The sequence below is a fragment of the Leishmania infantum genome, chromosome 32 (assembly GCF_000002875.2).
Source record: "Leishmania infantum JPCM5 genome chromosome 32".
Lineage (NCBI taxonomy): Eukaryota > Euglenozoa > Kinetoplastea > Trypanosomatida > Trypanosomatidae > Leishmania > Leishmania infantum.
Window position 1 is genome coordinate 1391146 of NC_009416.2, and position 24832 is coordinate 1415977.

The 24832-nt window shown below is 61.4% G+C and overlaps 7 protein-coding genes across 7 annotated transcripts; all 7 read left to right on the top strand.

The window, feature by feature from the left end:
• Positions 1 to 2791: 2791 nt before the first annotated feature.
• On the top strand, positions 2792 to 4468 carry LINJ_32_3650 (conserved hypothetical protein; the record flags this gene model as incomplete). Its single annotated transcript, XM_001468001.1, has 1 exon — positions 2792 to 4468. One exon carries the CDS (start codon positions 2792 to 2794, stop codon positions 4466 to 4468), a length of 1677 nt encoding a protein of 558 aa, XP_001468038.1.
• A 2032-nt stretch (positions 4469 to 6500) lies between these two features.
• Positions 6501 to 7439, top strand: LINJ_32_3660 (putative exosome-associated protein 2; the record flags this gene model as incomplete). Its single annotated transcript, XM_001468002.1, has 1 exon — positions 6501 to 7439. The coding sequence occupies one exon, from the start codon at positions 6501 to 6503 to the stop codon at positions 7437 to 7439; it is 939 nt and encodes a 312-aa protein (XP_001468039.1).
• Positions 7440 to 9073: 1634 nt separating this feature from the next.
• Positions 9074 to 10774, top strand: LINJ_32_3670 (putative RNA-binding, protein; the record flags this gene model as incomplete). Its single annotated transcript, XM_001468003.1, has 1 exon — positions 9074 to 10774. One exon carries the CDS (start codon positions 9074 to 9076, stop codon positions 10772 to 10774), a length of 1701 nt encoding a protein of 566 aa, XP_001468040.1.
• A 994-nt stretch (positions 10775 to 11768) lies between these two features.
• On the top strand, positions 11769 to 13679 carry LINJ_32_3680 (conserved hypothetical protein; the record flags this gene model as incomplete). Its single annotated transcript, XM_001468004.1, has 1 exon — positions 11769 to 13679. The coding sequence occupies one exon, from the start codon at positions 11769 to 11771 to the stop codon at positions 13677 to 13679; it is 1911 nt and encodes a 636-aa protein (XP_001468041.1).
• A 2926-nt stretch (positions 13680 to 16605) lies between these two features.
• LINJ_32_3690 (putative DEAD/DEAH box helicase) lies at positions 16606 to 18663 on the top strand (the record flags this gene model as incomplete). Its single annotated transcript, XM_001468005.1, has 1 exon — positions 16606 to 18663. One exon carries the CDS (start codon positions 16606 to 16608, stop codon positions 18661 to 18663), a length of 2058 nt encoding a protein of 685 aa, XP_001468042.1.
• A 1604-nt stretch (positions 18664 to 20267) lies between these two features.
• Positions 20268 to 21170, top strand: LINJ_32_3700 (conserved hypothetical protein; the record flags this gene model as incomplete). The annotated part of the gene is made up of 1 exon (XM_001468006.1): positions 20268 to 21170. The coding sequence occupies one exon, from the start codon at positions 20268 to 20270 to the stop codon at positions 21168 to 21170; it is 903 nt and encodes a 300-aa protein (XP_001468043.1).
• A 2008-nt stretch (positions 21171 to 23178) lies between these two features.
• On the top strand, positions 23179 to 24504 carry LINJ_32_3710 (hypothetical protein, unknown function; the record flags this gene model as incomplete). The annotated part of the gene is made up of 1 exon (XM_001468007.1): positions 23179 to 24504. The coding sequence occupies one exon, from the start codon at positions 23179 to 23181 to the stop codon at positions 24502 to 24504; it is 1326 nt and encodes a 441-aa protein (XP_001468044.1).
• Between the last annotated feature and the right edge of the window lie 328 nt (positions 24505 to 24832).

Below are 24832 nucleotides of genomic sequence, written 5' to 3' on the forward strand. Positions count from 1 at the left end.
GGAAACAGCCGAAGAACCGTCGCCGCACTGCTTCGCCGCGCGTCTGCTTTGCCGAGAGAAGGAGCACCGTCACCGGCATGGGTAGGCGCGGCAACGGCTCGTGCCTTGCGTGTTGCCGTGGGCGTGCCCATCGCGCCGCCTACTCCCCCTCTTTGTACGCGCGCGTGCATGTCTTCACACACCTCGCCCGTGTTTAGAGCGGGACGGCGACACGGCCAACACAACAGAAAACGCGTCAGTTGCATTTCGCCGCCACTGGCAGTCCCAAAGCGGGAGCAGTATGGGCCGCTGACACGAAACACATGCCGTAGGAGGACGAGCACATCTTCATGGACCGCTAAGCGTGGCTGCATCGCTCGCCCTCGCCCTTCTCTGCAGCTGCGCAAATGAGCTTTACGAGGCAAGACGGTTTTGCTGCGAATTGCCTCCCCCCCGCGCGCACACCTATTTTCGCTTCGCTCTCTCCATCTCTCCCTTCACCGGACACCCTTGATTCTCACGGTTTCACCCTCTCTGCCACTCACACCATCCATCGCATTGCCCTATCGAGCGAGCGAACGCGCAGCGCTGTACGTTGGTGCGACTGGCACCAGAACTCCTACGCCGACAAGCATACAAAGTCGTATACGCAATTCTTCTTTTCGTTGGACACTCCCTGGCCAGAGACCTGTGTATTTGTGCACTATCCTATCCTCTACGCAGAGACAAGCACACGAGAATGTACCGTGCGTCGCGCCGCTTCCTCCACACACCGTCGATTCGGTTCACGTACGCCCTTGCCAAGAGCTGCGGAAGCGCCGGCGGTGCAGGTACAACGGCCTCCCCAAGTGCGGGGAAGAACGCACCTAGGCAGACCATTCTCGAGTCCTTCGACGAACTTCCGAAGCACCTCCGCCCTCATGTGTTTGAGGAGATCGAAATCGAGACGATTCACATGGGTGGCGCCGCCTCGTACGTGCCGAAGCACCTCCAGAAGAAAAAGAAATAGGCGGCAGCGGCAGTGCTTGTCACTCGCCGACGAGCGAACGAAGGAACGGGGTACAAGCACACACGTACACACACACACACACACATACGCTCTCTGTGATGCACATCTGCCGCTTTCCCACGTGCAAAGGTACCGACGAATGCTCGCGAGCCACACGGAGCGAGCGGCGCAGGGGTCAGCGCAGGCGCGGTCTCGCTTTCCCTCCATGCCCGGCATCCGACAACACTCCTGGTGCGATGAACCCACTCGCAGACTTATCGACACCGCTGCACAGCTATCGCAGAAAAGTCGTCGCTGTGCTTTTCACCTCTCCCTCCCTCTTTCGTCAAGCCGCCCATGGAAAAGGTGAAGACGCAAGTGGACGCGAGGGGCAGTGGACAGGCCAGCTAGCGCGACCGTTCCCAGCGGGGCAGCAGAGGGGAAGGTTAACACGTACATATATATATATATAAAGCGCCTTGAATCTTTTTCTGTCGTCATCTCGTGTACTCGTGCGTGCGAGTGAGTGCCGACTGCACACTCTCGTCACTTCGCCATCAATCAGCCACCCTCTGATTGTGCGTGGGTGCGCTGCTGTGCCGTTCACAAGCGGTTACGACGGTGAGTTGTTGTCATGTGAGCGTGTCTTACGCTGAAGCAAGTTGATCTTTCTTGTCTTCCTCTCTCTCTCTCGTGCTTGCTGTTGGGTGCGCGCGCTGGCGAGTGTGCGTGGGTTTGTGCCTCGCCTCTGCAACTGCGAGCCGAGGCGAACGACGAGACGGGCAAAGAAGGGAGGTGGCGCGCGTGAGGCGAGGGGCATTTTGCATGGATGCATCGCAGAGCGCCCCTCCCCCAACGGTGCCGGTGCAGCAGCTTTACACTGCATCTTTCCTTCTCTGACACCGGCGCCAGCAGGGCCTCAAAGGCACATACCCTTTTCGGAGTGACGCCATCGGGCGAGTGGCAGGTGTGGAGAAAAAGGATAGTTTGCTGCTTCGATCTGTGTTGATGCAAGCAGCTGCTCGAGGGGCACTGTCACGGCAGCTGATGGACACACACACACACACACACAGGGCCGCCCTTCTCCCTTTTCAAGAGATGTCGGCTCTCTTTTTCAGCGGACGAGCGCGAGCAGTCGACCGCAACTCTGCTCTCTTCCTCTCCTGCCGTCTGTCGTCTCCCACTCTGCCTTTTCTCTGCATATGCTCACCATCTGACTCCTTCTGCGTGCGCCACGTACCTAAAATCCTCTGTATATGTGTGCGGGGCGGTGAGGGGGCCCATCGTCTTGCAGAGCATACACTTCCTTCCACTGAGCAGGACAGCACGCGAATATTCGGCGTCCGAGTGCACTGGACATTACTTGCTCCACTCTGAGTACCGGCACAAGCGCTCCTCAGGAGACATACGCCTGGGGGTCGCAGAAGGGCAAGGTTTCCAAACGCACTGCTGCACGCCGACGACACTCCCCTTACTCACACTCACCCTACAAAGCAAGATCGTAGGCGGTCCGCGGGGCGCGGGGGGCAGCAACAGGTATCGAAGATTACCCTCCTTTTTCCGCATCCGACCAAGTAGAAACCCCAAACAGCACTGTGCACGCTTGCGATGAGCACAACGCGGCGGCCCGCTGGGCCCGGTGGGCTCAGCAGCAACAGCGTTGTTGTGCCGCGCGCGGGCGGATCGCTGAACACCACACCACGCTCCGCCACGCATCTGGCCAGCACCGACACTAGAAAGGCGGACGGCAGAGATCTGATTGTGACGCGCGGGCTGCAGCAATTGCTGGAGAACGAGCGCAAGCACCGTCAGGCCGAGGAGAGCATGCTCGGCCCCGCGCTGGGTGGAAAGTCAAAGGCGAAGGGGCAGCGCCGCAGCGTTGGCCAGGCACCCAAATTCATTATCTGTTACCTGTGCGGGCGGCAGTTCGGCACCGCCAGCATTGACATTCACCGACCCCAGTGTTACCTGAAGCGACTGATTGTCTGGGAGCGTGGTGACCCGGCTATTCGCGGCCCGAAGCCGTTGAGCCCGAAGGAGCACGGGAAAATGATGAAGGCGCGCACGGCGAACGCGGAGGCCGCTGGTGGGCCCGCCACAGGAGGCGGCTACTCCTGCGCCGGTCGCATTGGCGGCGGCGGATTTGGGAGGCAGGCACCTTTGAATGACGTGGAGCTCTACAACCAATTGCAGATGGAAGCATTCAACGACACGGCGCTCTCGCCCTGCCCTAACTGCGGCCGCACGTTCCTACCAGACCGTCTGCAGGTTCACCTGAAGAGCTGTAGGCCTGGAAAAACGGCAAAGCCGATCCCAACAGCCGCCTCCCGTGTTGCTCCTCCCGTTGCCACGCCGTCGGCGCCGACTACAAGCGCCTCTCCCGTCTCGGCGAAGGACAGACGCATCAGGGCGGCAAGTGCGTACAAGGTACCCGCAAACGCCGGCGCGGGTGACGTGGCCCGTGGTGCCGACCCCTCTCCCAAGCCGTCAGACCACACCATGTCGAGCTACACCCTCCCGAACGAGGAGAACGCGGAGGACCAGATGCCGCCCACCAACGCGTCGTCGTCGCGGAATCCGGGCCGCGCCGGGAGCGAGTCGAACACACGCGTCCTCGCTGGTAACGCCCCGAACGGTGCAGCCGCAGCTCCCAAGGCACCGAGCCGCGACGTAATCGAGTTGCTGGTTGAGGTGGATGTGGAGGACACGAATCCGCCCTCGCTGCGTGCCGACACCGAGCAGCGCCTCTCCTTCGTGGCAATGACGGGTGCCGACCCGGATATGCTTGGCTCCTCGGCGCCGAACCGACCGGCTTTGATGGAGCCGAGCGTGGCGCCGCCGCCCACCTCCTCGCCCCCGGGCACAAATGCGCACGCGAACGGCAGCGGCAGCAACGGCGCCGGCAACGCGCCCCTCTCACAGAGTACTTGGCGAGATAGCGCGGCTGGAAGTCAACCGCAAGGGCAGGGCACGCCTAGCACTGTGCGCGCTGCGGACGCGTCTGGGGTGACAGAGGAGAAACAAGCCGAAGACTCCTTCGGGACAAATGTGCACTACAACCCCGCTACCGAGCATGACCTCGCCGTGCGCGGCGGCCTTGAGGGTGGCGCGGAGGGGGAGCACAACATCGCTAAAAAGATTCGGCTGAATAACGTATCCCATTTCAAGAACGTGCCGTCGCGGCTGAATTTGCAGCGGCAGTCGACGGAGGCGGATCTCGTGCCGTGCACGTACTGCGGGCGCAAATTTCTGCCGGAGAGGGTGCAGAAGCACGAGGACTGTTGTATCGATCGAAGCAAGCCTTTGGCGGCGCGGAAGGGCGGGACGCTGCCGGTGCCGCCGAGCACGGGTGCAGCGACCCCAAGGCGTGCGAAGCTGACACCGGCAGCGCCGGCCGTCGAGAGCGCTGCGACGGGCAAAGCGAAGTTTTGCGGGGGCTGCGGCTGCAAAATTTCTGAATCCGATCAGAAGTTTTGCACCGAGTGCGGGCACAAGCTGTAACTCGTGTGTGATCAAGAGTGGGGGAGGTAGATGTAGGGATGAGGCGAAAGGGCAAGTAGGGGGGGGGGGAGCCAGAAAAAGAAAGGGCTAGAGCCGAGAGCAGGGAGTAGTGGGTGAGGCGTGTGTGTGTGTCTCAGGCGCATGGATGGTAGTTGCTGCGTTCACTTTTGCCGCGATGCTTTCTCTCTCTCCCTGTCTGGGCTTGCGATCTGGCGCCGAGCCCAGACAGGTTCGTTCTCTCACTTCCCGTTGCGTTTATGAGCGTCTCTGGGCGCGTCTGGCTCATCTTTTTCTTTTTTTTTTGGCTTCAAGGACGATGAACGCCAGCGGACGTGTTGGGTATGTGTGTTCGCTTGTGCGCGTATTCCTCGCCATGCATGCGGATGCGTACGGGCATTGATGTTCACGTGTGGTTGCCCGCACGCGTCTCTCCGCGCCCTCTTGCTGCCTCTGGACACCGTGGGCGAGAATCGCAAGTGCACCACCGGAAGGAATACGAGCGACTCCATTTCTTGCTAACGCGTCTGCATGGGCGAGCTGCATATGGGATAGGCCAGCGCCCGCAGTCGACCTTCTCTTTTTTTTTTGCTTTCCTTCTCCGCGCCCTTGTTTTTTGTATTTTTTTTTTCCGTTGTCGTCGTCAGACTCTCGCCCGCGCTGGTCTTTTGCCGTCATGTGGCGTGAGCATACGTGTGTGTGTGTGTGCGTGCACGTGTCTTGCGTAGGTGTGCTTTTCTCTCACAGTGTGTGCGCATGTGCACACACACACACACACATAGGTATATGTATACATTTAAATGCATGTCTCTCTCTCTTTGTGTGTGTGCACGTTTTTGTCTGCGTCCCCTCCGCGGCCTCCTTTGTCTTACCTGCCCTCTCCCTCCCCCCACGCGCTGCCCATCTTCCTATTCGGGCCTCCCTTGCGCTCACCAGGATCTTCACTCTCTCTGCCCCTCCCCTCTCTCTTTCTCCTGTTTTGCAGTGTTCTGCGTGCGTTGTATCGTGGCATAACACGCGTGCATGCACTCCTTTACACTCGCACAGGCCACTGACCCTCACCGCCGCCTCTCTTTGTACAAGGTGCAGAGCATCACCTCCGCTAGCAGGCAGACAAAACACCCCCTCCCAGAGCATGCGGTTTCCCGCGTGTGTGTACGCCTGCACGTGTGTGCATGCCCACATGTATGCTCATGTTTTTTTCATAACTCATTCCAACACACACGCACATCAACGTAGAACCCGGGGCTTCCTTTGTTTTTCTGTTTTCGTGTGTTTTGTTCCCTCTCCCCCTTTTCCATTCTCCCTCAGCAGATGCGCGTGTAGCTGCGCATGTATTCGCATATGTGTCTGTGTGTCGGCGCAACGGTATACGCTCGAATGTGCGGGTCGGAATCGAAGCGTGGGTGAGATTGTCCGTGCTGATGTGTTCTCACGTGCGTGTGTCACTGCTCTTCGTACCTCCCCTATTGCTTCATATATATTTTCGCTTGTGCTGTTGGTTTCGTAGCCCAGCTGTGTGAAAGTGAGGTGGCAAGCAACGAAGAAGCGGAAGCGTGCACACTACAGGCGTGCAGGCTCTCTCTCCTTCACGCTTCTCACGGTTTTTGATCAGTCGCGACGGAGCGATGATGTCTATTGGCAACTTTGCATGCACATCAGGCAAACCTCACACATGGACAGGCCGCGCTTTTGGCGTCCGACTCTGCTGCGTTGCCCTCTTCTCACCTCATGTGCGCGGAGCAGTGGCGACGGGCATTATGTAAGCAGTGTGGGAGAGGTGTGGAGGCAAGTGTGATTTCATGTGCCCTGGCGCCACAAAGAGCATCACTGATCTGAGCCGATAAAAAAAAAACGACTCTGCTTTTCCACCCCTCCGCAACCCCGACTCTACTCTTTCCGTCTTTTCGTGCACCGCCGTGCTCTTTACTTCCTTTTTTTTTCCTCCCTCACAGTGCGTCGCACGTAGTCCCTCTTCCACTGCCCCGGGGCTCTTTTCTGTGCATCTACGGCCACTCTGCAGCGGCGCGCAAAGATGTCTCTCGCACCCAACACAGGCTCGGTCGAGCTGAAGGCCTACAGCGCGCATGCGTCCCGCCTGCTTGCAAGAGGTGAGCGGATTGACAAGCGCGCCTTCGACGAATGCCGCCTACCCGCCATTGTACGCGAGGAGCGCGTTGGCGGCGCTGCCGTGGCTGGTGGGACGGACGGAAGCCTGCAAAGCCCCGCAAGCAGCAACATGGCCAGCGCCTATACCGTGTCCGATGGCAAAAGCCTTGCCGCGGTCATGTACACGGACGCGTACGGAACGTGCATTCAGTGCACTGTGCAGGGGCTGCTGGGCCCTCCTCGCCCCGAGCACCCAGCGGCCGGCCGACTCAATGTGCATGTTGAGGCACCGTTTGTCGAGCACTTGAGTGGCGGTGGAACAAGCACCAACTACCGCTCCTTTCAGTACATGATTGCGAGCGGCAACGCCGATCTGCCGCTACGGCAGCTGGAGGGCCACATCGGCACCGTGCTGGACGGCTGCTTTGATTTGAGCCAGCTGAGCATCTACGAGGGCGAGGCGTGCTGGGCGCTGAACGTGAGCGTCCTTCTCTTGAGCTTTGACGGCGGGCTGCGCGCCGGCAGTCTCCACGCAGCCCTCGCCGCGCTCCATAAACTGCACCTGCCGCGGACGCGACTGCCCAATGGCGACGTTATCGAGGGACGCCAGGTGCAGCTTTCCTGCATGCCGGTGGCGTGCACCTTCGGGTTCTTGGCGGGCGCTCAAGTGCGGCTCGTGGCAGACACCACGGCCATCGAGGAGCATATTGCGGACGGCCTTATTACAGTGGTCGTGGACGAGGCGGAACGGATTGTTAGCGTGCACCACACCGGCCGTTGCCCGTTGCTTGCGCAGGCGCTGACGGCCGCCGCTCAGCAGTGGACAGCGGCCTCTGGCGCAATGCGGAAGGCTCTGTACGGATAGTACCGCTGAAACTCCGGTGTGGCGGCTGCTTCTTCCCTCTCGCTGGTAGACGCGTGCGGGCACATGCGTGCTCATATAGCCGAGGCGGTGTGCTCCGTGGAACGTCGATGCCGCGCGCACGCTAAGGGAGGGGACGTGGCTGCCCGCGGCAGACGCGTCTGTCTGGTTGCTAGTGCTTCGGCATGTCGCCGCGGCCTTTTTTTTAGGTGCCCGCGTCTTCTTGTACGCCGTGTAACTCTCGCGTAACGCTCTTAAAGAACATGACGAAATCCGACGCGGAACAGAGCGCGCATTCACGCGCGATTGGCAACCCTTCATCTCCCTTCGCCACATACGGGCGAAAAGGCGTCAGGGTGGTACGTCTCTCATTCTCTGCAGAGGGGTGGGGGGCGGGAAAAGCGAGGGTGGATAGGCCAATCAGTAGAGAGGCGAGAGGGAATCATGGTGGCAGATAGTACGGTCAGCCGTGGCCACGCGCCCGTGTGCCTCTCTCCTCTCCTCTGTCTTTACAGGTCTTCGCCTGCCTCGTTTGGCTCAGCGGCGTCAGACGCCGACAGCGCGCAGACAGATGCCCTTTTCTTCATGCGGAGCGCACGCCTACCCTTGTGCGCTGCCACCCCCCCTTGCGTTCTTTGCTTCTTCGCCCTCCGCTGTTGGTGTGGCACGCCTTTCTCCTCTCCACTGCCTTTTCGTGTTCCACCCGCCCCCCTCCCCCTCCAGTTTTTTTTGTTTTTTTCGGATCATTCCACCTCCCTCCCGTCCACGTACACCGTCGTCCGTGCGCGAACCGATGCGAGAAATACGTTCTACGTGAAGAAGGAGGCGGGGGGTTTGAATGTGCCCTGAGCGCCGGCGCCGCTTCGCCCACTGACGCTCACAAACGCACGGTAGCGAAGGCGTGCCTCGGCCATGAGGATGCCGGCGACGAACCCTCGCGCGCCCTCCCCTGTGCCCGCTCCTTGTGCCTCCTTCCGAGGCCGGCAGGTGAGTGCGCGTCCGTCCCTGCGAAGAGGGACCTCTTTCTTGTGTCGCGTCTGTCTGCTCATCTGATGCGTCGTTGTACGCTCTTCGTGGGACACCACGGTGCGACGAGATCCGGCGGGGAGTGCGATCGGGTTGTGCTCTCTGTCTCTCGTCCCAGTGGAGGCGGTGGCGTTGCGCTGCCTGCCGGTGCTACTTCCAGCGTCGATTGCCGTGGACGCGGAGGGCCCCGCGACCTTGTGGCCTCTTGTCTGCCGTTGTGCCTCGACCGGCCGTGTCTTGAGGGTCAGCCCCGCCCGTGCGACCGTCTGCATGCCTCCACGTGGCGGTGCCGGAGGCTGGAAGGGCCCGCGGCTCCGCGCTGTCGCCCGTACACAAGCACAACATATATGCGTATCGCGGTGCTCCTGAGTAGGACGCACTGTACTCCTGGCGGTGCAGCCCTCGGCGCGACTCTCGCTTCTTCCATCTCTGCCCCACCCCCCTCCCCCTCTGTCTCTCACGCCTACAAAGGAAAGGGAAGCGCTCGCTTAGGCATCGACAGCTCCCGTTTCGCTGGTGGGTAGAAACGCGCGTGTAGATCACCCGAAGCAGATACGAAAAAAAAAGGAGCGCACAACGGCACAGGAAATCGCACCCAAAGGCCAGCAACGATGGACTTGGCGGACGCCGATCTTCAGAACTACCAGCTGGCACGCCAGCTGCACATGTTGCCGCAACTGTACGATGTTTTTGTTTCGCAAGTGATGTGCTACCCGATGTTCTACCAGTCACTCCACCCTGCTGTGCGGCAGCTGGTGTGTGTGGTCTTGCTGTCGCTAAACCGCCGCTTCAACGCCAGCGCGGGCGCCACGGGAGAAGCGCCTGTTGCGCGGCGCTACCAGGTCGACAGCATGCGCCTGGTTCTCGCTTTTCTTTCGTTCCCGGAGTACCACACCGATCGAGTGAGCTGCGCATCCCGCCTCATTGCTGCCGCTCCGCTGAGCAAGCTGGAGCTGGGCACCCCAACGCAAGGGGCTGACGTCGCCCCTTCGGGGAGTCTTGAAGGTACACCAGCTTCCATGACTCCGCAGCGCGCGGGCCCGGCCATCGCCACTACGACACCGTCCGAGCTGCTGTTAACACCACGGGTGGTAGAGGACGCGCCATCCGGAAGAGCATCCGGCAGCGCTTCCCCGGCCAGCAAGCCTGCACATCCGCCGACGGCAGCCGCGGCGGCTGCCGTGACGGGCGTGATGTCGAGGGCTCTTTTTTTTATCCGCCCAACTGCGGCGACGGCGCACGCAGACCGCACGGCCCCGCACTTCGGCGAAACAGCGCACCTCTACGTACGCATGGTGCACCCACATCAGCTCAATGAGGAGTCGCTGAACCCGTACTTTGGCCGCTACGGACAGGTGGATGTTACACCACTACAGCGGATACCTGTGCAGCAGTACGTGCAGTACCTTGGAGAGACTGCCACGGAGGCGTTGCTTCACCTCTTCCCGTCCACTGAGTCGGGCTACACGCTCTACGTGCAGGACTTCATCATCACCGTTGATTCCCATCAGAACGCGCTGTACGCGGTGCGCCATGCGTACTGCAAGGAGCTTGTCTGCATAGCCCTCCACGACGCGACCGCGGGCGGTGGCAGCAACACTCATTGCTTGGCAGACGTCAACAACTGGATGCGGCGGCACGCGTTTGTGTGGCGGCTTCACGCCGATCCTCGCGCCGTCGCGAGTGAAGCGTCGGCCGCTGCAGCCGCTGCTGCGCACTCCTCCGCAGCGGCCGAGAAGCGGCGCAAGCGCGCGCGTGCGCGGCGTCGTCGGCACGAGCGGAAGATGAAGCGCCGCTCCATCCTCGGCATCGCTGCCGACGACACGTCGTCCACGCCATCATCAGAGGAGGAAGTCACTGGGAAGGGTGCAGGCAGAAGCGCCAGCAGCAGCAGCAGCAGCAGCTCTGACTCGTCTTCTTCCCCCACAAGCGATGGCGACAGCGCAGAGGACGACTTGGAGGGCTTCGTACCGGACGTTGTTCTCGACGGCTTCCCTTACTGGACGACGGAGGACCAGCTGAAGGTGTTGCTGCAGCAGTACGGCACCGTCGCGGAAATGCGGCTCTCCGTGGACGACTTGTCTGGCGCTTTCACTGGCTGCGTACTGGTGCGCATGGCATCCGTGGAGGAGGCACTGACCCTCTCTCGGGCGGTGCACAATACCCTCTACCGCGGCTATTCTCTCATCAGTGGCGTGGTGAACGAGCGGCTGGAGGTGGTGGCGCTCGAGGATGGCGGGGAGGTGCGCATGCAGTCTATGCCAGATCAGGTGCCGCCCGACGTCACGCTGAACGAGCGTATCTGGGTCTGATGGAGGGGCGGGGAGGGTGGCAGAGCCCGTATGTGGCTGGAGGAAGAATAATTTGGATGTAGTGCGTGCGGGCACTCGTGCGTTGTGAAGCGCACACCAATAGCCGCATTTGCGTGACAGGGAGCGTGCAACGCCCAGCAAGCGTGGGCCTCGAGGATCTCCACTACCGGTAAAGGACTACCGCCAGGAAGCAGGAGGAGGAGACGGCGTTGGAAGCACATCAACTCTCCCCTCACTTGGAGGAGGAAGCGAGAGGGAATGCTCACGTGGGGCGAGGATGAGCGGGCGACACGGGACAGAATGTGTCGCGCTACCGCCATGCGGATGCTCGCCATGATCATTGGGGCCATCCGAGAAAGCGGCAGATGACGGCGGAGGATAAGGACGGGCGGGCTCACAGCGCCGGGCGCTGCTTCCCCCTAGTTGGTCGTTCCCTGTCTCTCTCTCTCTCTGTGCGGGCGCGTGTCTGCCCGTGTGGCGCACAGGCAACCACGTCACGGAGTGGGAGCCGTGTGCGTGCGCCTTCAGCTACGCCGGCAATGGCTGATGTATAACCTGTCTTACAGCCGTGCGCGCACCAGCGCCTGCACCCGCGCGCCCTTCTTTCTCTCCACGCTATCCATCCTCCTCCTTCATGACGGCCCTCTCTCTCTCGCTGACGCGCACGTGCCGCTTTTTCACCGTCCTCACCCGTCACCACTACAGCGGCGTGACCTCTCACACGCCAACATTCGCCATCACCACGCACCCGCTCATTTGTGCGCGCCCTCGTTCGTTTCCCTTGCCTGTGGTCGTTGCGCGTATATTGGGGGTGGGGTGGCTCTGGTGTCTGAACCGGGACCACACACCAAGAGGGCCTTCTTCACACGCGCACGTGCATGCAGGCGTCTGCGCACAGACGTACCGCGTTGATCGGCCGTGCGTGAGTGGCCGCATCCCTTCCCACGCACTCGCCAGCACACACGTACAACACATACATCCACGAGCGTGCGCCATGTCTGCCGAGAAGCCAAGGAAGATACACGCGAAGCGATCCTTCTTGGAGCCGCTGTGCGCGCCGGAGCCCCTGACGCCCTCAAATGACAAAGGAAAGTCTTCGGCGAGTGCGGTCAAGCCGTGGGCACCGACAAGTGCTCTGGAATGGCTACAGCTTGCCTCGCACCTTCTCATCGCCAGCGGCGGCAACGTTGAGGCAGAGGAGCGCGTGCTGATGGTGTGTGAGGAGGCCGCGAAGATGCTGCTAGAGGAGGACGCCAAGATCCGCGCCAGCGCCCAGTCCAAGGCGCCGACGGTGGCGGAGGCGGAGGCTGCCGTGTACAGCGCCAAAGAGGGTGGCGATGCACCTGATGCAGTGGAAGGCAGCGCGGCCTCTGACGACGTTGTCCAGAGCGTTGTCGCTGCCGCCGAGGAGGAGCCTCCATCGACCGAGCGCCTGCAGGCCGCGTACTTGCTCACGGCGGCCGCGGTGGCTGCAGCAGAGGCGCACCGGCTTCCCGCGGCCGAGTCCGCCGTTCGCTTGGCTCGTGCCGCAGTTGAGGCGTACCGCTGCCCAATGACTGCCTGCACGCTGGCGATGGCCTGTGTGCGGTGGGGGATGACGAGTCGCGACATCAACAGCCGCGCCGCGGCCTTTCAGACGGCGTTTACCGTAATCACCGCAGCAAGCAGAGATATACTGGAGCGCGAGACGCTCCCCGAAGAGGATGCTGGGTACGTACTGCGCATGGCGTGGATGCTCGTCGGCGTTGGCGCCGCGGACAATGCCCGCAATCAGCTGATGGTGGTACTTCAGCACAACCCAAAGAGCTACATGGGGCTGCTGCTTCTGACCCTCCTGCACGCCGCGGAGGGCGACTACGATGACGCTAACACGGCCGTCATGCATCTGCTGAATGGGTACCCGAACGACGTGGTGGCAATTGTCGTCCACGCGGTGGTGCAGCAAAAGTGCCGGCTGCCAGAGCCCACTGATGGGCACGGCAGGGACGCGGCCGCGGAGGAGCTAGCGGTGGCCATGGCGCGTATCGCAACGCTCGGCGACGAGGCCGCCAGCGCAGCGACGGCCGCACTGAAAAAGAAGTCACTGAAAGGGTTGTGCACGCACTGCGCGCCCGACGAGGACGTGGAAGGGGGCCCGAAGCACTCCTCCGGCGAGCTGAAGCGGCGCGTTGTGGGGCACTGGGCACTGCTGAGTCACGTTGCCACGCGACTCGAATGTTCAACGGTGGCGGAGGTCGCCATAGAGGCGGGCACGGCCGCCGTTGCACAGAGCAAGATGCTGTATCGGCGTTCTTTCGCCGACCTGCAGTGCAGCCAGGCGCGTCTCTCGCTGATCCGCCTCAGGGAGGCCATCGCGGGGCAGCAGGTGCATCACGGCGGCGGCCCGTCTGTGCCACTGGTACGTGATGTGAACCTACTAGGCACCCTGGACTTCAACGCCGCCGCCTCTTCTGAGCTGGCGCGCATGGTTGCCGGCCTGCCACTCACCTCCGGCGTTGCAGATAAGGTGCGCGGCTCGTTTTCGCTCTTCCCCGGCTCGGCGATGCAGCGCTTGCTGCCGTCGAGGCTGTTCGATGCCGTTGCGTCGACGCTTTTGGCGGCGGTGGAGGCATGCCCAAACCACGAGGAGGGGCACACGCTGCTTGGTGTGACGCGCCTCCTGGAGGCTTCGCAGCTCGACTTGCCGTCTGACACTCGCCACAATCGGCTGCAGGAGGCTGGGCGGCACTTTATGAACGCCATGCGAGCCGACGCGGCGATGCCGGAGGCGTACCTTGGCGCCGGCGTCGTGGCCGAGGCGCAGGGCGCCACAGGCGAGAGTTTTGACTTCTACACCTCTGCTGCGGAGGTGTCGGTGCAGGCCCCGCTGATCCCTTGGCAGTACTTTGACTACCTTTATCAATAGTAGGTACCGGCGGAACACGCATCAGCTCTGCATGCACGCATCATGCGTGCATTATTGTGGGTTCGTGTCTGCGCTGGCTGCTTCAGCTCAGGAAACGCGCTGCTGGACCTGGAGAGGAAGAAGAGAGGCAGAGGAGAGTACGCCGCGGCATCCTGCGCCTTTCTTCCTCTCGCTGCACTCTGTTGGGCGCTGCACGTTTATTGACGCCCACTTTTTTTTTGATTGCTTTCGTCGGTGTGCTCGGTGCCCCCTTCCCCCCTCCCGCCTTGCCACGAGTGCGGTGTGACCGAAATGGTGCACTCGTGCATGATGAGGAAACTTTGTGCTTTCGCGCGCTGATGCATGAGGTGGGATGCTTCCGTGCCCCTCGCTTTCTCGCTCTCGTGATCGACAAGGGGCGGGTGGACGCACTATCCGTCTCCGTGCGTGGAATCCCAGGGTTCAGTACCCTTCCCCCTATCTATGCCCATGCCGAACCGCTTCTGGTGGTGAGAAGGCCAAGCACCTACGAGGTAGGGAGGAGGTCAGCTGGATGTATCGCTACTGCGAATGCAGGCGGTGAGGTCCTTGACGGGCGTTGCGTCGGGAAGACGTGCAACAGCGAACCGGCTTGTGCGACCCACATGATGGGCGAAGTGCCACCGTGACTCGAGCGCATCGCGCCCGCCCCTCACACTGCCCGCTGGTGTGGGGAGCCGGTCCCATCACGGGAGGCGCGCCACGCGACGGCCCGCAAAAAGCAGAGTCGGCAACACTTGCGGTGGAGACTGTGCTTTCCGATGACGGAGTTGGCGCATTGCTGGAACGGGCGCGTCTACGGCTGCCTCGCACGGCGCGATGAGGCCCTGTCGCAGGGCTAGAGGTGGAAGGGGTGAGGTTTCTGCGGATGCTTTTTGGCAGAGTGAACACGTTGAAGGAGAAAAATAGAAGCAAAAAAAAAAACATCGCTGTCGTCCTCGTTGTGAGAGGGAGGTGCCGTCGCCTCTCTCTCTCTGCACGGAGGTGGCCACGTAGGGTGGCCGATGCTGTGTACAAGCTGGTTGGGCAGGGAGGGGGCAGTGTGTGTGTGTGTGTGTCTGCACCCCTTCTCCGCAGCTCCCAATCGTTGATGATGACGCTAGTGCGTGCAGACAGACAGCTCTGCGTGAGCAGCGGAAGGAAAAAGACTACTGCAAGAAAACAAAGGCAACATTTCCTGTGGATGCTTGCACAGCCCTCGCATTGCCTCCGAGTGAACGGATTCTTCACAACTCGTCCGCAGGAGTGTGCGTTGAGTGCTTCCCTCCCTCCCTCCCCTCTATTCCGCTTCCTTCCTCGCTTGCTCTCCTGTGCGTTCATTTTCTCTGAGCAAAACCGCTCCCTCTATCCCATTCCCCGGCATCATCGCTCGACACACACACGCACACACACGTATCTGAAGACGCCGACGAAGGCTTTGTGCGTGTCCCCAGCTGACGTGATCAAGTTATCCATCCTCCACCGAAGTGCGTCGTCGTCCCCCTATCTTGTGCGTTTCTTCGGCCTACATACCATTACTGAGACATGTCCGCGCTCAATATCACCTGCGCCGGTGCCGTGTATCACGGCTGCGCCACCCTGGAGGTGATGCGGTACCGCTGCCCGCAGTGGCAGCCCGGCAGCGACATGCCCGTCAACGCCGCCCCCGAGGACGCGGATGAGGCGGTGGAGGATGCTGGCGAGGATGTGGCCGCCGAGGCGTCTGTCTCCATGGAGACACCTGAGACGAGCGAGGAGGATGCAGAATAGAACGTGGAGGCGACTCACACGAGGAAGGAAGGGCCAGAATGGCGAGGTATCAAACACCCGACGGACGCAGTCGGTGCGTGGCACCGTGGGACTGCCGCGCACGTGCACGTACTCCTCACCTGCCGGCTGGCTGCCGCGCTTTACACATTTGCAAGCCCCTCTTCCCCTTCCCTCCCTCTCTGCCTGCCTTGCCGAGGTGACTGCTGAACGAGAAGCGACGATACTAATAGTAGCACATCTAGGACACTCCACCGAACCATTACTTGCCGGAATAAATAGTATTGAAACGACGCAACGCAAGCAGATGGACAAGAGCGCCTGTGCATCAGGATTCCGCAACTGGCATGCCATGCACCACCTCCGCATGTCCCCCTTCTTCCACTGCGTGCGCTGCTGTAGCCTCCTGCACCGATCGACGTACGTCATCGTCGTGTGCACGAAGGACGCGTGCTAGTAGGTCGAGTACGAGAGATAGCTGTACACGGAGACTACAGCTGGCGAGAGCGTGGCTGTTGCTAGCCTCTGCGCGTATCTTGTCCTTGCCTCTTGTCTGGCGCGCTCCCCTCGCTGCAGGCCACCTCGCTGAACGCACACAAGCCCTGCCCTCCCACCCTGCAGTGAAACGCAAACCCCACTAGCGCGTCTCTCTCTGTGCCCTTCACTTCTTTCTTCCCATGCAAGGCATCACCCAGTGGGCGCAGACGCACTCTGATAGCAGATGTACCGCGCTGGGGCACAAAACTTGTGCAGACGCGTACGCACACGCGCACTGACTGTTGCATCCACCTTGTACGTAGCCTTGTTTCCTCTCTCATCTTCCGCTCAGTCTGCACCTCACTACGCCTAAAAAGCCGATCTCCGGCTCCCTCCTCGCCTTTTTCGGGGCTTCACCTTATCCCGTTCGTTTCGACTCACGTCCGCACAGTTGTGCAGGAGGCTGAGCGTGCGCACTGGGTCTGTCTCTCCTCTCAGTCTCTCGCCTGCTGTTGGTGCGTGTGCGCGTCTCTGGCGCACTCGATCTCGCTGTGAAAGTGCCACTCCCCTTTCCCACAGCGCAGACGGCGCCGCGGAGGCGGCGACGGCGCACCTCTGACGTTCGGCTTGATAGCGAAGGAAAGCAGCAGAAAAAAAGGCCGCTGCCTGTGCAGTGCAGCTCACGATGCTTCGCAAGTGCCCCCTGCTGCGGTGGCGTCCGGAGAAGCGGCTGCCGCTGCGCTTCCGGGACGTACCCGAGGAGTTCACCGACCTCCGCACTGCTGACAGCCGCCCAGTGCTCTTCACTGCCAAGCGGCCAGCCCCGCTGCGCGACGTGACGTGTCTCAGCGATGTGCTGCTGGATAGCACGGCTCTCTCGACGCACAACCCGGAGGATATAGCACAGAAGCCGGTGGCCATCGTCGCCCCCGAGCGCATGGGGCTCCCGGCCCAGCTCGTCTGGTACTTGGAGCACCGCTTCCTCGACACCAACCGTAGCCTCTCCACGACGGCCGCCGCCGCGACATCTTCGGCGTCTTCCTCCTCATCGTTTCAGGGCTTCACTGTTGCGCAGGCACGTATCCTGCAGCACATGTACGCCACGCAGGACGTCGCCGTCTGCGCCCCCACCGGCACGGGAAAGACATTTGCGTTGTGTCTCGGCGTCGTTGCGCGACTCATGCGCGATGGACCCATGAAGCTCCTCTCTACCATCATCCTTGTCAGCAACGACTATCTGTGCTGGCAAGTGGAGAGGTGGCTGCAGGAGATGTGGTGGTACCCAAACGACGATCGCCTGGTCTTCGCCGCCACGAGCAACCTCACTGAGGAGCACGTGTACCGCCGACTGACGAAGGAGATCGTACGGGATGAGAACCAGACACGAAAGATTGTCGGCACCATCGACAACCGACCGTACATCGTGGCCACGACGCCGGACGTGCTCTGGCGCTTTTACAAGCGCCGCCGCTCTGCCATTCAGAAGCGGGAGCAGCGCAAAAACAGAAAAGGCTACTCCTTCTCCCTCATGCCGGTCCTGTCCACGGTCGACCTCATTGTGGTGGACGAGGTGGACGAGGTGATGCCGTCGACGCAACCGAGCGCCGCCGGCAATCTGCTGCTCAAAGAGCTGTTTCGCTACACCAAGTATCAGGCCCCCGTGCAGGTGGTCTTGACAAGTGCCACCCTGGCCGGGTCAACGGTGAATCACATCCGGCGTTACATGAAGAAGAATCTGCTGGCGGACCGCACAGCGCGGGTGTTTGAGGAGGCGAAGGAGTCGGCCACGCGACTGGCCGCTGTCTCGGACACGGTTTCACGCGCAGCCGTGCCGCATGGCATTCGGCATCTCTTCTACACGGCTGACACCCAACAGGAGCAGCGACAGTGTCTCGCAAAGGTGCTCGCTGCGACGTGCCCCAGTCTGCACCCGCTGCGCTCCGGCGAGGGCAAAGCAGGGGATGGCGAATCGTCGGACCCCACAAGCGCCGCCGCTGCAGAGCATCGGGACTACATTCTCCTCATTCTGCCGGACTGTGCCAAGGTGGAGGACTTTATCAGCCACGTCCTTCTCCCGGGTCAAGCGGATGCGCTGCGGATCCTCGGCTCACAAGATAACGCGCGGTGCACCGACTACCTCGTGGAACGGCTGGACTCCACAGTGCAGGCTCAGCAGCAGCAGCGGCGCCGTGCCGAGACGCGCAAGTTCATTCAGCGCACCGTGCGAAAGGCTGAAGCCTTGGACGGTGATGTGGACTATCCCTCCTCTGCGCCGCAGCCTTCCACTCTCTTTCGACGACTCGAGCGCGAGGTGAACGCGACGGCGGCACCCGTACACGCCACGGCGAGTGCGTCACAGGCGCCGACACCGAAACCGTTGGCGGCATCGCCCGCAGTATGTGCGGCAGACTCGCTGACAGCCTCGTCGTCTCCTCTACGGCCGCCGCGGCGCTGCTTCATCACGTGCAACTGCAACAACGTGCGTGGACTGGATCTGCCGCACCTGACCCACGTTGTCATTCTCGCCCAGCCGACCACCGCACTCGAGTACGCGCACTGGTGCGGCCGGGTCGGTCGCTTTGGCCGTCCCGGCGTGTCGGCCACATTAATGGCGCGCAGCGCAACGCGCCGCATGCACCAGTTCTGCGACTCTCTCGGGATCGCGTTTCGTGTGGAGAAGCGGCATGCAGAGGTGGACGTCAACGCGGAGCGTTGGCTGAGCGGCGCGGACGCGGCGTTATAACCACACCCAAAACGGGCGAGCGCGAGCACCGCTTGCCGCCTTCACCCGCATCAGCTCACGCTGCACGCCGCACTTCTTCGATGGATGCAGAGGAGCCGGAGGGGAAGCGCACAGGACACGAGAGAGGACAGCATAGGACACGAATTGTAAGTGTGTGTGCGCCCTTGACAGGCGCGGTTGCCGCTAATGAGGTTGCTGCTTCTGTGGTATCATAGAGCAGCGGCGATTGCACAACTAGAGTCCGGTCCTGCCTCTTCTCTGCCTTTCTCTTGGCCCTGCCACACGCGCCGGCAAGCGAACATGAAGCGGCCGCCCTCCCCTGTGCCCGCTCCTTGTGCCTCCTTCCGAGGCCGGCAGGTGAGTGCGCGTCCGTCCCTGCGGAGAGGGACCTCTTTCTTGTGTCGCGTCTGTCTGCTCATCTGATGCGTCGTTGTACGCTCTTCGTGGGACACCACGGTGCGACGAGATCCGGCGGGGAGTGCGATCGGGTTGTGCTCTCTGTCTCTCGTCCCAGTGGAGGCGGTGGCGTTGCGCTGCCTGCCGGTGCTACTTCCAGCGTCGATTGCCGTGGACGCGGAGGGCCCCGCGACCTTGTGGCCTCTTGTCTGCCGTTGTGCCTCGACCGGCCGTGTCTTGAGGGTCAGCCCCGCCCGTGCGACCGTCTGCATGCCTCCACGTGGCGGTGCCGGAGGCTGGAAGGGCCCGCGGCTCCGCGCTGTCGCCCGTACACAAGCACAACATATATGCGTATCGCGGTGCTCCTGAGTAGGACGCACTGTACTCCTGGCGGTGCAGCCCTCGGCGCGACTCTCGCTTCTTCCATCTCTGCCCCACCCCCCTCCCCCTCTGTCTCTCACGCCTGCAAAGGAAAGGGAAGCGCTCGCTGTGAGATGACGCATGGTAGGAGAGGAGCACGCTGGGTGCATGCTGGCGCATGAAGGGTTCATGGTGCGTGGATCTGGCCGTAAAAGTGATGGTTAGCGCGGTAGGGTTGAGCATTTTGTTGATGTACAAGTGGATGCGTTCTTGCGGTTCTGCTCTCACACTCGGAGCGGCTCAACCTCCCCCCCCCGAACGTGTTGGCACTGCAGAAGCGGCTTTTATGGGGGTGGGGCCGAGCCAACAGGAGGGAGTTGCGCGGGCGCCTGCTCATCCACATGACGGAGCCGAATGCGCTCGTGTAGGCGCGCCGTTTACTGTGCATTCAGGGAGCTGCTTGCCCAAGTGCAAGGGGGAGGCTCACGACGAATCATGCGTCTCTCTGGCGAGCACCCCTCCCCCCACCGGTTTCCCACACATTTGATTGCCTTCATCGAACCCGATTCCGCCGCTTTTGTTTGCCCTCTCCATTGCTGTTGCAACGGCGAACGCTTGGTCGTGGCGGCGTTGGTGGTGGGCGAGCGGCTGACGTGAAACACGCATTCAACGGACAACAGCCTGAGCTCTCTGTCTACCCATTTCCGTGCAGGTCTTCGCCGTACCTCTCCATGCTGCCTTGTCTCCTGGTGTAGCCGCGTCTTCTCACTGTATCTGGCCTCACCGCGTTTGCGTTCCTTTAGGCGATCAGGTTCCTCTTGCCCTTCTTCCACACGCACACTAGTAGCATGGGTAAGACGCACGATCATGAGCCTCCGGCGACGATGAAGCCGCTGGAGGAGCTCACCGACGCGGACACGCGCGAGATGAGGGACTTGGGCATCGGCGAAGGCATGTTTAACCGCATCCTCACCTCCTGCATGAAGTTCGCCCTCTCCGGCGGCTGGAGTGTGCGGAAGCGTGACGCCAAGTACGACATCGTATGGGAGACGAAGCCCAGCCACAACAGCAATAAACAGGCGATGCGGTTCACCGCCAAAGTGCCGAACTGCAACACAGGCTCTCTGGAGGCCATCCTCGTGGACGACGAATACCTTGAAGACGATCCGAACGTTAGCTACATGTACAAGTACGATGGACTGCTGCAGCAGAACCATGCCGAGAAGCGCATCGCCGGCAATGTCACGGTACAGAGCACGCACTACGGAGCGCCGGTGATGTTCGTGGCGCCGCGGCACATAATCTCCTACGTCACACTCGGCGCTCTTCTCACGCCGGCGCAGCAGAAGGAGCTCGGGATTCGGCCCACTGGGCTCCGCGACCAGCCGGCCGACGCAGAGCGCACGGACAACCTCATGGCGTTCACCCAGTGCTGCATCGACTACACTGGGGATGCCGTAGAGCTAAGGAAGGGCAGCGAGCGCGGCCACGTGTACAGCTACTCGTTGCTGGGGCAGGAGGAGCCGGACGGCTCCATGACGGTGACGATGACGTTGGATATGGACCCTGCTGGTAAATTGCCGGCGAAGGTGGTGGACATGAGCAGCGACGAGCAGCACAAGAAGATGCAGCGGATCGTTGAACTGCTGAAGGCAAAAGGTCCACAGCCGCACCTGTGCAGCGTCTACCAAAACACACGCGACTTCCCCTTTCGCAACCCCTCCAAAGGAGAGGGGGAGAAGAGAAGCTGAGCAGTGAAGGCGCCGTCGTTGAGGCAGGGTGAGGGGGTGCTGGGCGTGGCACGATGATGGCGCTAACACGCGCTCCTTTTTTTTTTCGACGCAGGCCGCTGAATGACATCAATGCCCATGTGCACACACACACGCGCACGCACGCTCGCCTCGGCGCTCACTGTCTCTGAAGGCTTCTCTTGTTTCTCGCCTCTTTTTGTTCGTTTTTTTTGTTCGTTGCATGTATCTTCGCGTGTGTGCGCCTGCGTTGTTTCTCTGCACGCCACTAGACCCGCGCTCGACTGAAGACAGACTTCTCTTGGCCCGCTCCCGCTCCCCTCGCGTCAGCGCTGCTGGTTTTACTATTCTGACACGTGTGCGCATCTTCTCTCTTGCCAACCCCTATCGGCTGCTGTGCCACTCGCGCTGCCGTCAGCATTCTCATGCGCTGCCCCAGCAGTGCGTCCAGCCCTTCCCCCTCATCCCACCCGACACACAAACGCCCATACTCATGTACACGGACGCTTGCGCTAGCCATACTGCAATGCGCGCGCGCGGGTGGGGCGGTACGCATATCTGCAGCACATGGTGCCACTTCTGCTGTCTTGTTTTGCTCTTCTCTTCAGTGAGCGGCTCACTTGCGTGTATGTTTGTCTGTCTGTGCCTGTGCATGTCCCTGGTGCATATCTGCAGCTGCACTTGTTAACAACTGTGGTTGTGTGCGCGTTACCGACCTGCCTTTATGTTTCTCTTCCTCCTTTGTTTTCGTGAGTGGCTCCTTGCCTTCTTTGAGTTGGAGTGTCTGCGTATAGTGGCCGACCACAGCTCCACTTCACACGTCTTTCATGCCCCGCCCACCGCCGGTGCAGGTGCCGCCCGCTACCAATCCTCTTCCCCACCCCCAGACACCCCTCTCATCACCTTCGCATCCCTCGTCTACCTGCCGACTGCTGAGCTGGGTGCCATAACTATACATGATAGCGCCCGGCCTCGTCGTGGTGGTGGCGGGGAGCTGCTGTGGGACTGCTAGGGCGACGGAGGGTCACGAGGAGGCGTGCATACCCACATCAATGGACCGCGCGGAGGCCTTTTCTTTCTGCCTTGTTTGCCCTCTCTTCAACGACATTGGGTTTCGAAGAACGTTCAAAGAGCATCCGCGCGACTGCATGGGCGGGAAAGACAAGGAACCAGCTCACCTCCGCACCCACGCGCCTGTCTTCATGCGTTGTTTCTCTTGCGCGTTTGTGTCGGCTTCTCTCTCTGTATACTCTAGTGGCGTGCCTCGGCCATGAGGATGCCGGCGACGAGCCCTCGCGCGCCCTCCCCTGTGCCCGCTCCTTGTGCCTCCTTCCGAGGCCGGCAGGTGAGTGCGCGTCCGTCCCTGCGAAGAGGGACCTCTTTCTTGTGTCGCGTCTGTCTGCTCATCTGATGCGTCGTTGTACGCTCTTCGTGGGACACCACGGTGCGACGAGATCCGGCGGGGAGTGCGATCGGGTTGTGCTCTCTGTCTCTCGTCCCAGTGGAGGCGGTGGCGTTGCGCTGCCTGCCGGTGCTACTTCCAGCGTCGATTGCCGTGGACGCGGAGGCGCTGAGGCACATCAACTTGAGGTTTGCGTAGGCGGATTGCCAGAGGCGGGGACAGGCAACGCACGCCAGCAGACAGTGTCAAGGCCTACGCCACTCTTTCTGCGAGTCTCTCTCCGTAGAACGGCGCTTGCTTGTGCAGCGGGCATGCATTCCGCAGACATACCGCTGACGTATCCGCGCGCAGCAGCGCTGATAACCATGCTCCTTCCCCGTAACCAGTTCAACGAACATGTCGCACGCCCTATCTCTCTGCTCATCTCTGACTTTCATGTGTTCATGCACGGTGCTGTGGTTGTATCTCTTCTGCGGAGGATAGACAGACGTTTGCGTGGCGACTAGGCCCAACAGGTCCACTGGCGCACTCGTGTGGGATGACAAGAGCAGTTCGCGCAGGAAAGCGTCCGCATACAAGCACACGCCAGCACAGTGAACCCTGATAGTCATGCTCTCAATAGACACTCTCCTTCAGTTTCTCGATGTGCTGCAGCGCTGCTCCACAGAAGAGGCTGACTACCGTGACCCTATGATGCTTGTTGGCGCGGAGGGTGCCACAGTGACTCAGATGAGCGAAGGGCTGCTTCGCTGGCTGCACTCCAACGTTGCCGCGAATCTTCGCCGTGAACTCCTCCTGGACGACAGTGCACGAACGACTTCCTCGAAGCGGTGCACTGCTTCCTCAAAGAAGCCGATGGTGCTCAAGAGCGGCGCTACTGTGTGTGATACAGCGCCTGCAAACACGACATCTTCAGCATCTCAACGGGGCCCTACACTCGCAGGGCCAAGAGAGGACGATTGCCTGCGCGTCCGGGCCGCTGCCTCTAGCGCAGCACTCGGGGTGCTGTCGGTGGCATTGTGGCCTCTCGTGCAGGATCCTCACACGGCAGTCAGCACAGCCGGCGGCCCTCCTGAGACCTCTGCCGTGTGCCAGATCGAGCGCGTGTGTGCCGTGCTGCTGCGCCTCGTCACATCTAACCTCGACGGCTGCCATGGTGCCCGGGCCGCTCATGAACCAGCGCCGTCCCCCTCCCTGATCTCGGTGAGTGTGGTTCGGCCGCACCTTGCGGCGTCTCTCAGGAAGTGGATGCAGTACTTCCTTCTATTCTTTATGGAGTGGTTGCATCTTCTTCGAAGCGCGATACCGAGTGCTTCAGACATCGCTACGAAGCAACGGAGAGCTGCTGCTGCCGCCTTGCATCGCCAGACAAGGAAGCCAACCGCAGAGGCAGTCAGGGATGGTGACCTACAAACACCGCAGAGAGGACAATCGACTCTGCTGCCCGATCCGTTGCGTGGCTGCCCGGCTGTCCTCGCGCGACACCCGCTGCACTACTACGCTCAAGCGCTTCAACGTGCTGCTGCCATTATCGAAAGCGGGTGTAGCACCACGCCCAAGCGCGGCAGCGAAGGTGACAATGATGATCTCTGGGCCACCTCACAGTCGTGCGCTGGACAACATAAGTGTCGCTCACCTGCTTTGCCTTGTGTGTCTGCAGGGCAGCGACGTGGCGCACCTCTCAGCCACCGGAGAGCGGTGCGTAGGCGATGTGTCGAGGCGAGTAGCAGCAGTAGCGACAGCGACGGCAGCGCTAAGTGTTTTCCCACCGAATCGCCGCCCCTCTTTTGCGCATTCTTGCCGCAGCGTCGACGAAAGGCACCAGCCAAGCGACTGCCCAAGCGCCACGCGTTGAGCTGCCCTGATGCGGCGGCCGACGATGATGTGCCGCTCGTGGAGCTTGCCGAACGTCTGCGAGCGCGTACGTTGGTGTGATGGTGAGTGGTGTATGGGAGGAGAAGGGGGACGAGATGAGGTCGCCGGCTAGAGAAAGAGTGCAGCAGGAAGGCTCCCAGGCCCCCGCAGGGGGGGGGGAACTCGGCACCACTTCACATCATTCATACTTTGCCACCTACCGCTCTCCTCCCTTCTCCATCTTCTTCCATGTCCTTCCATGTCATCTTTAACCGTGGAATCGCCACGCTTGACCGGTCGCTGTGAGGCGGGAGAGGGGCCCGTCTATTTCTGCTTTACCTATCTGCTTGTCATACACTGCTGAACCACTCACCCGACCGCGCGTCACGCCGTCGACAGCGGATGTGGC